Here is a 14,844-nt window from a genome sequence, read left to right as displayed (position 1 = left end):
GAGTACAGAATATTTCTAAAATTGGCCCCTGAGAGATTTGCATTTATAGTGAGTACCCTGTAATGGCTCAGCCATGATTACTAGGCTCTCCCATGATAACATCATATGGATGAAACACAGAAATGCTTTCAGAAAGAAGGCAGCATCTAGGCAGACAGATATATGCAGCAGCCTCGCCTCTGAACTTGGAGAGGAAAAAAAAAGAGGGCCTCTCTTCTGGAATGTTCAACTGAAATATGCATGCTATCTGAGGATTCAATCACAGCCTGTTAAAGACAGATGTAAGTAGGGGCTTTCAAGGGATCTGAAATATGGTGAATTATTGAGAAAAGGGATGTTTTTCATGCCAGTTTTCTCCCCTGCCATGTATCCTGAAAAATAAAATCATTCTATTAACAGTTCTGTAGTAGTCATTTGTATAGGCAACTCAGTATCCCTCAGACTGGAAAAGAGTCAGAAAGACACTGAGCTGGGCTTTCTCTGTTTTCCCCACATATGACTTGAGTTACCCAACGTTCTGGTCTTCATCTACATCCAAAAGCAACTAGCCAAACAAAAGATCCCAATATACTAAGGATTCATTGGTCTGATACTTCATAGTAACAGTCAAAGGGAAGTTTGATGCCTCTGGATATCAAAGGACATTCTCCCAAGTACCACCAGATGTCCTCATGGGAAAGAGTTCCATCTAGACAAGAAGTGGATGTCTAAAGCAGAGCTGTTAGCTTGTGTATGGTGGTTTGGGTGGAGTCACATTTACACAACTGAAATATCTTTACACAGACTGGAAACCATCAGTTTTCTTTGCCCTACACTACCCAAACAATGATCAGCTCCCTGGAGAATGTGGTCCACTGAATTGGCCCATGTTCTGTTCCCAAAACAAAATACTAGAAGCTACAACATTTATAAACAAGAGAGATTTATTTAGTTTGCAACTTCCTAGGACCAAACTGTTTGGCTGCTCATGGGGCTTCTTTGGTCTACATCATGACGACAAAGTGACCGGTTGCTTGCAGAAGAGTCTAAGCACATGAGTGACCTTACCTTATAACACACTGCTGTTGTGATAAATCACTGCATGAAACAAATGATGAATAATTTCTTTTAGGAGTGATGTCCCCAAAGACTTACCTATACATAGGTCCCACCTCTTAAAGGTCCCACCACCTCTCCACATCATCACACTGAGGACTAAGTTCCAGTGCACAAACTTCAGTGCTGCACAGACAAACTAGAATACCCACAATCTAAAGGGTTAACCATGGCCGTGGTGGTCCTAATAAGAGCTCACTATCACGCCATGTATCTGGCTGCCATGAGTACAAATGGTCATAAGGTAACATCCTCAGAGTAAGCACAAGATAATGATTACAGTTGCTCTCAGAACTTCATTATTTCCTCAAAGTAGCTAGTGCCGCCAAGAGTTGTTCCACCCTGACAACTTGTCTCAGCTGTGTCATGCTCGTAAAGGTCCCAAACCTTCCAACATTTCTAACAGTTCATAGGAGGCTTCCCAATCCTCCACAGAAAGTCTGAGGTGAGGCTCTGCCCTCAGGAGACATAGCATACCCAGTATTCCTCAGTATACTTTGGGTCACCTCTGCAGAAGGTGGGGGGGGACTCAGTCTGCAGCTTTCAGGCAGAGCAAAGGATCCTGATGGTACAGGAAGGGGTCGAGAGCTTCATACAAGATCAACTCCAGCCCCAGCTGTGCCTTGTGACATTTACGTGACAGCTTGTCTGCTTTCCTTAGATGAATCACAGCAAATTAGAGCTGGGGAAGACCTATTAGGTCACCCGGGCTGCATGCTTGCCAGCTCACCCCTCCTCCCCCATACTCCATTGCTTCCTGGATCATCCAGCCAGAGTGTAAAAAGCCTTCACCTAAAGCCATGTATCCAATCCCTCCTCAGTGACCATTCTTTCCAGCATAACTGTCAAGAAATCTGGTATTTAGTGTTTATTTTCTCTAGTGTTCTGCAGATAGTAAAATTATCAGCTACTTACTCTCTCTTCCCTGACAGTCTCTGCATATAATTAAAAATTGCAGACTCTCTTTGTTTAAAAATAATCCATTTCGGGAGAACCAAAGCACTTGGTGGAGAAAGAGCAATGCTGTTCACAGTATCTGCATTGTTTTGGTTTCTCTTGTCCGTGTGACTGTCACTTTAGCCAGGTTCTTGGCATTGTCTAGCTTTTGCCTTCTGTAGACAATAGCTGGAACTATGACTAAGTGACATTACTGGCTTTAATGTCCACATTTACTTCCGTTTCTAAATTTTTAATTTTAAAACAATTGCCAAAACGTTACAAGTTGGGCAACACAGAGGTTTGATATATGTATGCATCGTGTAATGACTGCCACCGTGAAATTCATTAACACATCCATCACAATCTGTGCTGTGCATTAGATCCCCCAGAGCTTTCTTTAGTAATAGTGCCACTATGACTAAGCACAATGACTGCTTTCCACGCTTACTTCTGTTTCGATTTTTAATGCCGTTGTTCATCTCCTTGCTGCCTACGTTATATGGAAGTCCCCAGTCTGTCATTGCTATTAAAATAAAACCTTAAACTACTTCAGTAGTTTTCATAGTTCCTAACCAAATATCTAGATAGCTAAAGTCATAAAAATATGCCTATATAAATATCTAAAAACCTATATCCTAACCTAATAGCTACCTCAGTCAGCTACCTTTCTTTGCATTTCTAGCTAAACATAAGAGCAGCCCTCTATGTACTCTTTCTGGATAATCTTGCTTAAAATTATGCTTTCCTTTGCTGTTGCAAAGTTGGTGAATTTCTTTGCAAGTAATATCTAGGGATGCATTTGTGCCTTACCTTAATCTGACCCTTTAAGCAAGGCTCACTGCACACAGATCGTACCATTCCGCTTTTGTTCATCTGGATTTTGTAATCATCAATATTCAGCACTCCTTCATGCCAGGTTCCCACGTGGACATAGTCATAGCGATTAGCTTCTGTGTACTGCAGGTTCATAATGTCATACCTAACATAGAAAATAAATACAGGTGAGTCTCACTGGATATTTCCCTGAGAGAGAAAACAAAGGTAACTTGTAAATGGATTTTAGTGAGAGACAAGAGGTCAAAGCTTGATCGTCACATCCCAGCACCAGTGACTGTTACATTTATAGTCTGTTCTGAACACTTCCTCTGATTCACATAGAATGTCTCTATATCAATTCACTTTTGTCAAATGATTTATTGCTCTCAAAATTTTTCTGTTTATACTTCAAAAGGTAATAATGTATGTATTTAGTTGATCAACTCTTTAAAAGCATGAAGTACCCTTTGAACAAGTAACAGTTCGTACTCCCCAGGAGAACATTAATGTCCATACTCGGTTACATTTATTTCACATTCCCTTTTTATACCATTTTCACTTGCCATTTTCATTACAATGAAAATTTTGAAGATGGGAGACATTACAAAGCTTAGACCATTCGTTAAGTGCAAGAAGAGCAAGGAACCTGAAAGTGGGATCTTTTAGTTAGTAAAGTCATTTAGAGCTTAATGTGTGTGTGTGTGAGTATGTGTGTGAGTGTGTGTGTGATGAGTGTGAGTGTGTGTGTGAGTATGTGTGTGAGTGTGTTTGAGTGTGTGAGTGTGTGTGTGAGTGTGTGTGTGAGAGTGTGTGAATGTGTGTGTGTGTGTGTGTGTGTGTGTGTGTGTGTGTGGAATGTGTGTGTGTGTGAGTGTGTTGAGTGTGTGTGTGAGTGTGTGTGCGAGTGTGTGTGTGAGTGTGTGAGTGTGTATGTGTGAGTGTGTGTGTGAGTGTGTGTGTGTGAGTGTGTGTGTTATATGATGTATGTGTGTGTTATGTGATATAAGCTGTGTGTGCTCCATGCATGTACGGTGCATGTACATGAATGCTGGAGTAGTGCCCATGTGCACTTGTAGAGTCTAGAAGATGACATCTGGCATCTCCTATCAATCTCTACCTTGCTGCCTTGTGCCACAGTATTGCACTGAGTCAGAAGCTTGTCCTAAGTAGGTTGACCAGTGAGCACCCTGGATCTTCCTGTTTCTAACCCCAATGTCGGGGCTACAGTTATGAGTAACTCTTCCTGGTGTGTCAGGGATTTAAGTTTGGCTCCTCTTGCTTATTGTGCAAGCACCCTTACCTGTAAAACTATCTTGCCAGCCAATTTATTATTATGTACAGTGACACTCAAAGAGATCTCTCTTCTGACTGAGGCAAACATTTGTGGAACTGAACTATTGGTGTCAGCTATTTCAGAAGCTTTACATGCTGCGCAAAGGCAGAGTTGACATCTGAAATCTTCCTGTAGTAAGGATAGCATCGTGTATCTTTCTATTTCTTTTTCCTCAAGAAATATTTACTGCCACAAAAATATCATCTGGGGGCCGGAATACATTTTCCTCCAGGGCTACAGTGGAGGAGAGTTGGCAACATAATTGGTAGAAGAGAGGACTTGTCATCAGGATGAGTGAGCTGGAGCCTTGTCTCATATTTTAATAGTAAGTTATAATACTTAGGGTTATTTGTAGTCTTTTGGGGTTCCTATATGGATTTTGGAACATAAGAAGAGCAGAAACTACTTTCTAATTGGGACACATGCATAGGTCCTATATATCTATATAGGATATAGGATAATATCTATATAGGATAATGTCTATATCCTCTCCAGATTCATTTGCTAAGACCCTTATCCAAAGTAACTGGGCAGTGATAGATCATGAGAAAGGAGCCTTCATGGTTGGGATTCTTGCCTCTGCAAAAGCAGCTAGAGAAATCTGTCTTACTTTCCTAGTACATATGAACAACATTAGAAGGAACCATTGATGAATCAGAAAGAAAGCCCTTCTTAGGCACGAAATGTGCTGATGCCTTGATCTTAGAGTCCCAAGCCTTCTGATTTTTATCAACCAAATGTCTACTACTCGTAAACCAAAGGAAACACACTATCTTGTTGTATCCCCACAGCTAAGACTTGGAGGGGATAAAAAGCATTGTTTAAGATCATTCATATTTCTAGTTCTAGGAACATGTTAATGTACTGGCAAGTTCTACTATGTAAAATACTTAGAAAGATGGTTTGGTATAGCCATTCATTTCCAATATCTCTAGTGATCTTCCTCTTTTCCCAATTATAACATGGGGTACTTTGCCTAAGCTCTATGCTTGGCTTCTTCCTGGATCTGCAGAGGGATTATTTCCCACAGTGCTATGCACAGATCTTAACCTGCTGCACTAGAACAAGAATCAGCATGCCTCTTTATTTCTTTATATTTGACCCAAGGAACTAGTCCTGGGCAGTCTTCTGCTCCCACCCCATGTCCCTGCCTTCTGGTATACGTGTCTCTTTGAACCTATGTCAGACTCATTCTCATTGTCAGCACCGTGGACAGCTACTGTCTCTCAGCCTGCCTTGGTTTCAGAAATCTCTTGGCTGTACCTGGCCTACCTCCTTAACTAGACAATAACTGTCCCTTTACTGGCATTGTACTACCCTTTCTTGATGTGTAGATGTGTCCTATCACCCGTAGGGGAACTCCAGGCTTCTCCACACCCAGATTCTAACAGTTTCTACAAATAGTTTCCTGAAAGAAAATCAAGTAACTTTTATGGAAAATAAAGTAACTTTTTCCCCTTGCCTAGTGGGAAAAATTTAATGCTCCCAGAGCTCATTATTTATCTTCTTGCTGCTCTAGCTTTTGGGTGGTACTTACCATCACCTTTGTTTCTGAGGCTTATCAGAATACTTCAGAGTATCTCTGAGTGAAGGCTAAGTGGCTACTAATTGTGAGCTGGTGGCTCACGCTCATTTGGGGATCAATGACCAATCTACATCTCCAATATCCTTACATTTGGAGCTCATGGCAGTGAACCTGTTGTGACTATTCAGTAAAAATCATCCCATTTTTTTCCCTTTCATTAATTTCTGCACTTTACTCCATATTAGAGTGTGGCGTTTCTCACAAGCTTCCAATGATGCCTTTGCAAGGTGCCAGCTTAAACCATCCTTATAAGTCACTCTTCCAAGACTGGAGACTCTCATTAGCACATCCTTGTTTGTTCTTTCATAAAGAAAGCCAGTTCACACTTCATTAGCATTTAGAAACCGAAAATTTCACAATATTTTCTCATGAAAACACATTCTTTAAAAGTTCCAAATGCTGGGGGGAAAAACAGGGAAAAAAAACTTTGAAATATCAAATTTCAGGCTTACTAAAAAAAACCTTGCAGTACTGGGATGTAAATAATAAACACAGCCCCACCCACATTTTTGGTTTTTTGTTTGTTTATTTGTTTTAAACATCAAGGTTTCTTCCTGGTATGTTGCTACATTTTATTTGAGGTATCCTTATGCAAATCACATCCACAGGAAATCTACAAGCTGAATTCACTTTAATCTATGCGATGATTAACTGAAATAATTACTAGAGGAACCAAAAGCACATGATAGTATGACAGCAGCTAGAAGCCAAAGGGAGGTGATGGGGGCGGGGGAAGGTGAACTGACTAAGTTGACCCACTTCATGCAGGGGGAAATTATGCCGCGAAAAGGGATTGAGTGGAAGACTCCAAAATTAAAATGCAACTAAAGATGAACTAGATAGAAGCTGATGATCTGCCTGACTTAAAAGTAGGAAAGCAGGAAGGAAATGTGTGTTTAGTGAGTGTGAAAATACTCCAGTCCTGCGTTAATTAAACACTGAATAAATTCCATGTGTGTCTTGGAGTTCTGTTACTGCTATTATTTCTTCTTCTTCTTCTTCTTCTTCTTCTTCTTCTTCTTCTTCTTCTTCTTCTTCTTCTTCTTCTTCTTCTTCTTCTTCATCATCATCATCATGATCCTTACCATTACTGCTGTTTGAATCATGAAGAAGTTTTTACAAAGCAAGCGTGACCCTCTACTGCACCTCATTTCCAGTAGACTCAGGTTTATAATAGTGGGATTAGATGGGTGGACAATCTCTCTTCTAAACCTCCAGTCCTTTCATTTCTCCTGATATCATCTCCTAAAGTACACAGATTCCCCACATTCCCAGGCCCTGGATTATATAAACCACTCACATTTCAATCAGCATCTGCCCCCACCTTGGAAGGAATCCTATAGTACATGGTTTTAATTGTTGACAAAGATATAATTTTCACCCTGCATTCAGCTGTTGGATTTTTATGGGAAGATTCCATTAAGCCCCCACAAGGGATTCTCCACAGGTAGAACTTGACACCTCCATGCTAAGTTTCTCACAGTACTTGTATCATGACACAAAGAAAGCTTCCAGCAATGTTGCCTAATTTCAGGATTAGATAAGAGCAGCATGATGTTGCAAGGCCATGACAAGGCCTCAAGTCAGATCACACTACCTCTATGTGTGACTCTAACATTGCTCTCTGGGTGACATTTAGCGACAGGCTAACTTGGACAGTTACTCATGATTTGTCAGAGAAGGAAATTCTTAATTTATCAATGTTAACTAATTTAATATTTCTCCTTAGCATAGAGCATGTTTCCCTTGGAACCTCAAACTCTGTAACATTCACTCTGGAACATAGCAGGGCTTGCATGATGGACACACTGGGCTTCATCTATAGGCTGTTTTCCTACTAAGGATTTCAATCCCTCTGCCATTCTTATTATCTCTTTCTTCAGAAAATGTGTATGAATGAATCCAGCTAATCTTCACAGAGAACATATCCATTATGTACCAGCTATGCATGAGCTCACTGATGGCATCAAAGCAAATGTTGCAGAACAGATTGTGTGTAAAATGGCTCAATAGAAAATTATATGAATATATATATATATTCTTTTAATTTCCTTGTTTTTTTTTGAAAACTACTACAAACCAAATCCCCGACCTCAGACCCTCAACTCTTTCTTTTTTTGAGATACATAAACAGAAGCATATGTTGTTACCCTGAGAAATAAACATGTACACGGAGGATTTTGATTTTGTCACATAATATTAATCAGGTGCAATAGGCATAATATTTCATGAGGAAAGTAGCACGTGTCCATCAATGTGATGTCGCTGACTGGTGCAGACAGTGCTTTTGAAGGTCCTGCTATCCAGGTGTAGTGTTCTCAGGGAGGTTTCAGGCATCCCGAGGAAATGGACAGGTGATTTCTTGGTGTAGGGGTAGCTAGCAGGGTACAGGGTTCTTAGAGTTAAATATGGAGTCTTTTGACCTTTTCAAAATGGGTATGGTCTTAGTTTTATCTGTCTAGGTGAATTTATCTTCGACACTCCCAAACCATGGCACCAAACAGAACCTTAGTTGTCATTTGTCTGGCTCAAGGTTCAAGAGATACCTTACCTTCCGGGAGCATCCCCCTTCTCATCGAACCACACCTCCTCTCCAGACACTCCGACAAAAGAGGATTTGATGAGGAAATCCAGGAGCTTCCTGCCATCAATGGGTTTCATCGCATCACACAGGCCCACATGGCCGGGACACAGAGCATGGTGCATGTTCTGCAGCCCATGAGCCATGGCATAGATGGCATTGATGACAAATCCCATTTTGCTGTCCTGGACATAGTTTTCTTCCAAGCTTTCATTTCCTGTAACAATAAAAGCAGATCACTACCAGGGTAACAAATAAGAATCCAATCAGGGCTATACCCTCACTATCCAGAGCCCAGTGCTCAGTGATTTCAGGGGCTTCAGACTCTGACAGGGATCATGACATTGGGGAAAGCAGAGCTTGTTTTGTACTTGTGACCGACTATTATATTCTGTCTGAAAACAGCTATTTCCTGGTTTCCTTCTTTATTTAGTAAAGATTTTATGTTATAGAGTAAACAGCATAGAGTTCAAAATTAAGATTTTAATGAAATAAATCACCAAGGAGCAGTGGAAAACTTTTTTCTTTCACAAGTACTTATAATACAAACCTCCCTATCTCGTGGTACCAGAAAAAGATTTTTGCATCTGTTTTGATGGTCTATAATTCATGCTACTTCAGTTTATACAATGTCTAGCCTCCAATGTTTTGTTCTGGTGACTCTATGATGTTCTCGTCTCTAGGGACATGAAAACCCAGACTCAGAAGAATTACGTTTAAAATGTATATTCCAATCAGCAGGTGCTTTGGTAAGGAATTTCTGGGTGGGGAAATCATATTCTACATCAAATTGAGCCTTGTTCACTTGTGAATCTTATAACACGATTTGTTTCTTATACATTTTGAAAGCCTTGCAGTTCTTTCTACCCCTGCCACGGGTGACTAAACCTGCCCCAGCTGCCAGCTAATTTCATAGAAACTGAAATGTTAGATTGTTATGTCCACATTAAAAATCTCCACTTTGGACATGGATATCCAGGAAAAACTGGGAGGCCACTGGGCTTTGTGAAATAAAAGTAACGATTTCAGAAAACAAAACTGACTTCGGATACATCACCAGCAGTCTTTGGGAACCCTGGACTTGGTTCTGTAGATTCCCTCTGACTAGGATCTAGCTGAAGAGAATCAGAAAGTCCAGGACTTTAGAGCATCTAAAACGACCAGTAAGAAATTTTGACTTTGGCATTGAACTTGGAATGAAAATAGAAAGCCCTAGAGCTCTATTTAAAGAATGGTCTATTTAGATGAAGTTGAAATTTGAGAGACACTGTGTATCAACCCTGAGAGTAAAGTGCAGAATTATGGACTCAACCAACTTGAATCCATCTTCCAGATTTGCTTGACACGTCAGTGTTAGGAGTGGAATTTACTTGAAGTACTATTTGTCAGACTAAACTTTTCCAAGAGGAATCCAAGAATTAGGGAAGCTCAAAGGGACATTTGAAACTCCACCCACTCAGAACAAATACACAGCACTGGATTAGACAGAGAGCAGAGATACCCTTTGCAGAAGTTGCCAAGTCTTTGAAATGAGGCCCTTTGGGATGTACAGTAAGACCCGTCTTAACCCAGTAGTTGTCAAGTGGTCCCTCATACCATACATCAGCACCAAGGAAGGATCTATTCTTGGACATCTATGAAATCAGTGCTCTCGATTTGATCCCTATTTAGGGCGATCATATAACTTACCCGAAATGGGTCACTTTTTTTCAGGATGAAAATGAATGGGAAAGATAATTATTCCTGAACACAAGTGGGAGCGAGACAAGCTAGGGAAACCAATGCATGTTCTGGAGCCTAAGATTCCAACTATGCCTATTTTACTAATTATAATATGGCTCTGATTCATATATGTACACAGAAAAATATAAATACATGTGTGCATGCTGTATGGTCTTCAATACTTTGATTAATTTTGACTAATTTTACATTTATTTAATTTTGATGACAAATATATAACAATAATTATCAATTTTGCATTTATGTTATAATATTCAGTATATGAGATATGTCAGAAAGACATTAGCCTTCCCACTTTATAGTTGAGGAAAGGACAGGGTGTAATATAGATCTAAATGCCTTTCCACTTTCAGTGGCTACCCAGTGATCATACAGGAAGTAGAAGGTAGGACATTAAGCTGTGAACCAATATCTTCCCAAGCTCCATTTAAAGTGTCTTCCTTGGATTATTCCAGATGTCCACAGATGCTTACTAGTGAGAAGTTTTGGCACCCAATCCATCAGCAGGACAAAGAAGACTGGCCTGTATTTGTCTTAGAAAGACCTCAGAATCTTGACAGTGTTTCTAAGCAATGTTCATAAGACAAAATTTTCACACTCTTCCAAATAAAACTGCCAGCACCTAGGCTTTCCTGTTTTCTTAGTATTGTGGCTCTGTACAGCAAAAGGAAGTTACAATCTGTGAGAATTTTCTCTTAAGCTACTATCTGTAATCCACAATATTTCTGAGACTTCAAGGCTTAACTGACCTACATAGTAAATTCTGGGCCAGAGTAGATTACATTGTGAAATCCTTATTCAAATAAAATAAAACTCAAAACTCTCTACAGTTAAATACACCTAGAGTAAAATACAGAAGTCTTTACTGTGCAGTAAATGACATTTCACAATCACATATCTATGTCATTGCTGTAAGACATCGGCACAGAGCATTTTCAGAAGTTTTGTGCTTAGGAAGTTTAGGATTTCCTTCATGTATACCATTAATGGTTCATACCTTTGATGGTACAGGTCCCAAGTATTTGGTTTTCTGGTTTCACCATAATTGGCACATTTTTCATCCTTAAAATTCTGTCTGATGTTAGGAGGTAGATATACTATTGCCATTTGTGTGACATTTCTGTGTCCTGAAACCTTGATAAGTTTCACTTTCTTCTTTACCATGCATGGTTCATCTTTGAGACAGGGTTCTCTATGCAACCCAGGCTGGCTTTAAAGACATGATCCCGCCTTGCCTCTCCAGGATTGTGATCGTGGGTACAGATCAACCTAGTTGGCTAAGTTTACTTATTAATTCTAATTTTACATAGTTTTTACATAGTGTACTCTGCATACTAACGTTGTTTGTAAAACCATACCTAGTCAGCATGCTTTGGGTCCTACTTCTTTGAATGAAGATTTAGGAAATGCTTTGGTAAGCTCTCTAAGTCTCTGTAGTTACCTACTCAAGGAGCAATAACCAGCAAAGACAGGAATAGCGTGCACAAGAAGGTGTTCCCTGCCAATTAGCACTATGCATGCACGCAGCAGCCTTGAGCAGTGACTGGTGAGGCTGCACTACAGGGTGACGTTTGTAGCAAAGACAAACCATCTTCATGTGTGTTTGTTCTGAATTTTTATAGAATACTGACCTACTTTAAGCATCCCAAGTTGCAATATAGAGAACTACTTCCGGTAAAGTGCGACTTGATTGGCATCCGGACTTACCGTTTTAGTAATTCATTCCCACCAATGTGCCTAGAAATCTGATGGTATCGACTTTTTTCAAATCAAAGTCCTTGGGACTATTTCCAAATCCAGAATGCAAATACAATAAGCAGTGTTTTACTTTCTCATGCAATAGGGGGAATTCTGGAAAATATTACTAAATATGTCTCTCTCTGGGGGAAAAATTCTTTCTGCATCTTGGCATTTGTCTCTCTACCGCTTCATTTTCTTTGACAGTGTTATATGTTCAATACGCAATTTGGTAGTGTCATTATGATTAAATAGAAAGGCCAATGATTATTTTGTATTGTTAACAAATCAAGTGAAGAAGATGACATTCGTATCCCTTTGCACTGTCAAGTATTAGGTTTATTGACGGAAGATTAATCAGGCCACTTTTAAAATACCAAGTTCCAAGTCGACAGTGGTCTCAATTTGGCTTAAAGGCTTAGGCAGCTAAATTTTCTTTTTTTTAAATTTTTTATTATATATTTCTTTACTTACATTACAAAGGTTATTCCCCTTCCCAGTTTCCTGTCCATAAGCCCTCATCCACCATACGGGTATTCCCCCTATACATCCCCCTTGTTGGCCTCCCCCATATTCTCCTGCACTGGGGGTCCAACCTTGGCAAGACCAAGGGCTTTCCCCTCCACTAGTGCCCCAACAAGGCTATTTTCTGCTACATATGCAGTTGGAGCCCTAGGTATAGTCCTTTGGTAGTGGTTTAGTCCCTGGAAGCTCTGGTTGGTTGGCATTGTTGTTTTTATACACATATTCCAGAGAGAATTTTTGATAAGCTTCAGAATAGCCTCGTCTTACCCATGTTCAGGCCGAGCATCTGCAAATGCTTTGTTTCCTCTGATATTACATTTTTCTCATCCCATAAGGATTCTCTCTGCTAGTATCACAGAAAAATATAACCCTTCCATTTTTTTCTATTCAGTGTATTAAAATACAAATGGACTCATACATGCAATTGGAGAGAAAAAGGAAGGATTATTTAATGAAGTCTATGTTATTGCTCTTACTATTAATTGACTTTCTAGTGTTTAATCCAGTCTGTTCTTCACGTGTGAACAATTTAGACATCTTTCTAAGTACACCTTAACAGTCCACTGTTAAGAGAGAAATTTCTCCATTGTGTGGCACATAAACGTCAGACCTCTTACAGATTGAGGTAATCCTCAATTTCCTAACAACACTACTGCTTTAGTTAATTCATATTTCAAAAAACTGTGGTGCATGTGAATAACACATAAGAACAGTTGCTGGTGTATCTAAATATCTTGAGGATCAGCCAGTAACAGTCAGTTGAACTGTGAGGCTCTGTGTCTGTCTAGAAAGGAAACAGGCTACCCCTATGCTCTGTTATTGATACGGTCCAGAATAGCACCAGAGAGGTGCAAACCACACTCTCTGGAATAAAATCTTTGCAGATTTGCAGTAAGTGCTGGCAGCTAATTGTAGAGATGTAGCATATTACAGAGGGTTTTTGTTGAGTGTGGGAAGTCAGTCTGTTGTTAAAATACATCAGGAAACAGCTCCTTCATCAACAACCTGCTGTACTAGGACCATTTAAAATCTGTTCCTCTCTCATCACTTCTTGTGGCCTCTCCTTTTCACCCCAAGAGGCTGTGGCCACCAGCCTGAGAGGACAAAAGGAGAAGAGACTAAGAACAGGATTCTGACAGTCTCGTGAATATGTACAGAATAATTTCCGGAGACACCTGCAGTGAGATGAGTCTATTTTATTGTTCTAGGGATAGGTGTATAAGGGCTTTTCAGGGGTATGGGTGGGAAGGGATAGTGAGTCCTGACATCAAGTGAGCAGGAAAGGCTGACTGGTTATAATACAGCACCTAATATCATGCAGGCAGGAAGCCAGAGTGATGTTTGTGTGCAGAGTTATGCAGTTTCGCAGAGACTTGGTACAAGGTCACTTTTGAGACAAAGCCAGACAAAGCCAGCCTCTTGAGTTCAGGATCATTCTCCAGACAACGACAGGCAGACAGAAAAGCCCCACTAATAAAGAGGCCCCCAATTTTGTGCAGAGCTCAGAAAGCCATCTGGTTATGGGGAGTGCTACCTTAATAACGAGGTTCCCCAACATCTTCTGTGTGCCAAGGATCTATTCCTGTAGCACCATCTCCATTTCTTTATGAGAAGAAGAATACTCTATTTCTATGTGATAAGAAGAATACTCTCTTTTATGCATGGGGTCCATGGTTTAAAGCTCTTACCTTCCTCGTTGAGTTTTTGTCTGCATTTGTTCCTCTTGAGTAGCCTTCCTTTCATATTTAAATGGTATGACTTAAATGGAGTGAATTTGATTGAAATGTAAGCACTGTGGCAAAAACTCTACTAATTGCTGACCATTCTACGTACTATGTAACAGAATGGTTCTGCTACCCAACATCCACTTTATCATCAAAATACAAGCATAAATTCTATATTATATTGATATTTTAAATCCAATTTGAAGATTGGCTTTTGATCGGTACAATACAATATTTATAAACTGACCAATTCCTACACATAAAAATATATTTTGGGACATGTTAATGCATTTCATATACTTTAGGGCTTTCCCTGTAATTCATAAATCAGGTGGGTGAAATGGAAGCACAAAAGGCAGCCAATTCTGGGAAGAGTTTGGTATTTAAAATAAGGCATGTGACATCTGACAGTACTGTGACTTTTCACTTCAGACTGATGTGAAGACTATGGGAAACTACATTAATCTTTTACACTGATATTGTAATGGACTTACATTCTAGCTAAACTATGATACCACCCTTTTCCCACGTCACAACTTAGGGTATCTTGAAAGTCAGTTTCCCTATCTGTGATGTCCCCTAACAACATCTCTTAAACAAATCAAATTTGGAATTCCTAAAGGCCCAATAAATAATAGTAAGATTTAGTCAATAACTGTCACAGATTAAGAGTAGCTTCTAAGATCAGTATTGTCAAGAACATAAAGACAAAGAGCTCTTAGAAGAAATTATCAATAAGACACATGCAGGAGCTAGACTCATGGAGATC

At 39.8% G+C, this 14,844-nt stretch overlaps 1 protein-coding gene across 2 annotated transcripts in view; it reads right to left on the bottom strand.

The window, feature by feature from the left end:
• The window catches only part of Grm1 (glutamate metabotropic receptor 1), a 369,265-nt gene that overhangs the window by 53,748 nt on the left and 300,673 nt on the right, over positions 1-14,844 (bottom strand). For both annotated transcript variants that reach the window (XM_032894983.1, XM_032894982.1), the window contains exons 5-6: positions 8,320-8,566; positions 2,845-3,013 (exon numbers count right to left, since the gene is read on the bottom strand). In XM_032894983.1, the coding sequence (XP_032750874.1) occupies positions 2,845-3,013; positions 8,320-8,566 (416 nt within the window). The remainder of the gene's footprint in view (positions 1-2,844; positions 3,014-8,319; positions 8,567-14,844) is intronic.

The sequence above is a fragment of the Rattus rattus genome, chromosome 2, assembly GCF_011064425.1.
Source record: "Rattus rattus isolate New Zealand chromosome 2, Rrattus_CSIRO_v1, whole genome shotgun sequence".
Classification (NCBI taxonomy): Eukaryota; Metazoa; Chordata; class Mammalia; order Rodentia; family Muridae; genus Rattus; species Rattus rattus.
This window is presented reverse-complemented; position numbering and strand designations above follow the sequence as displayed.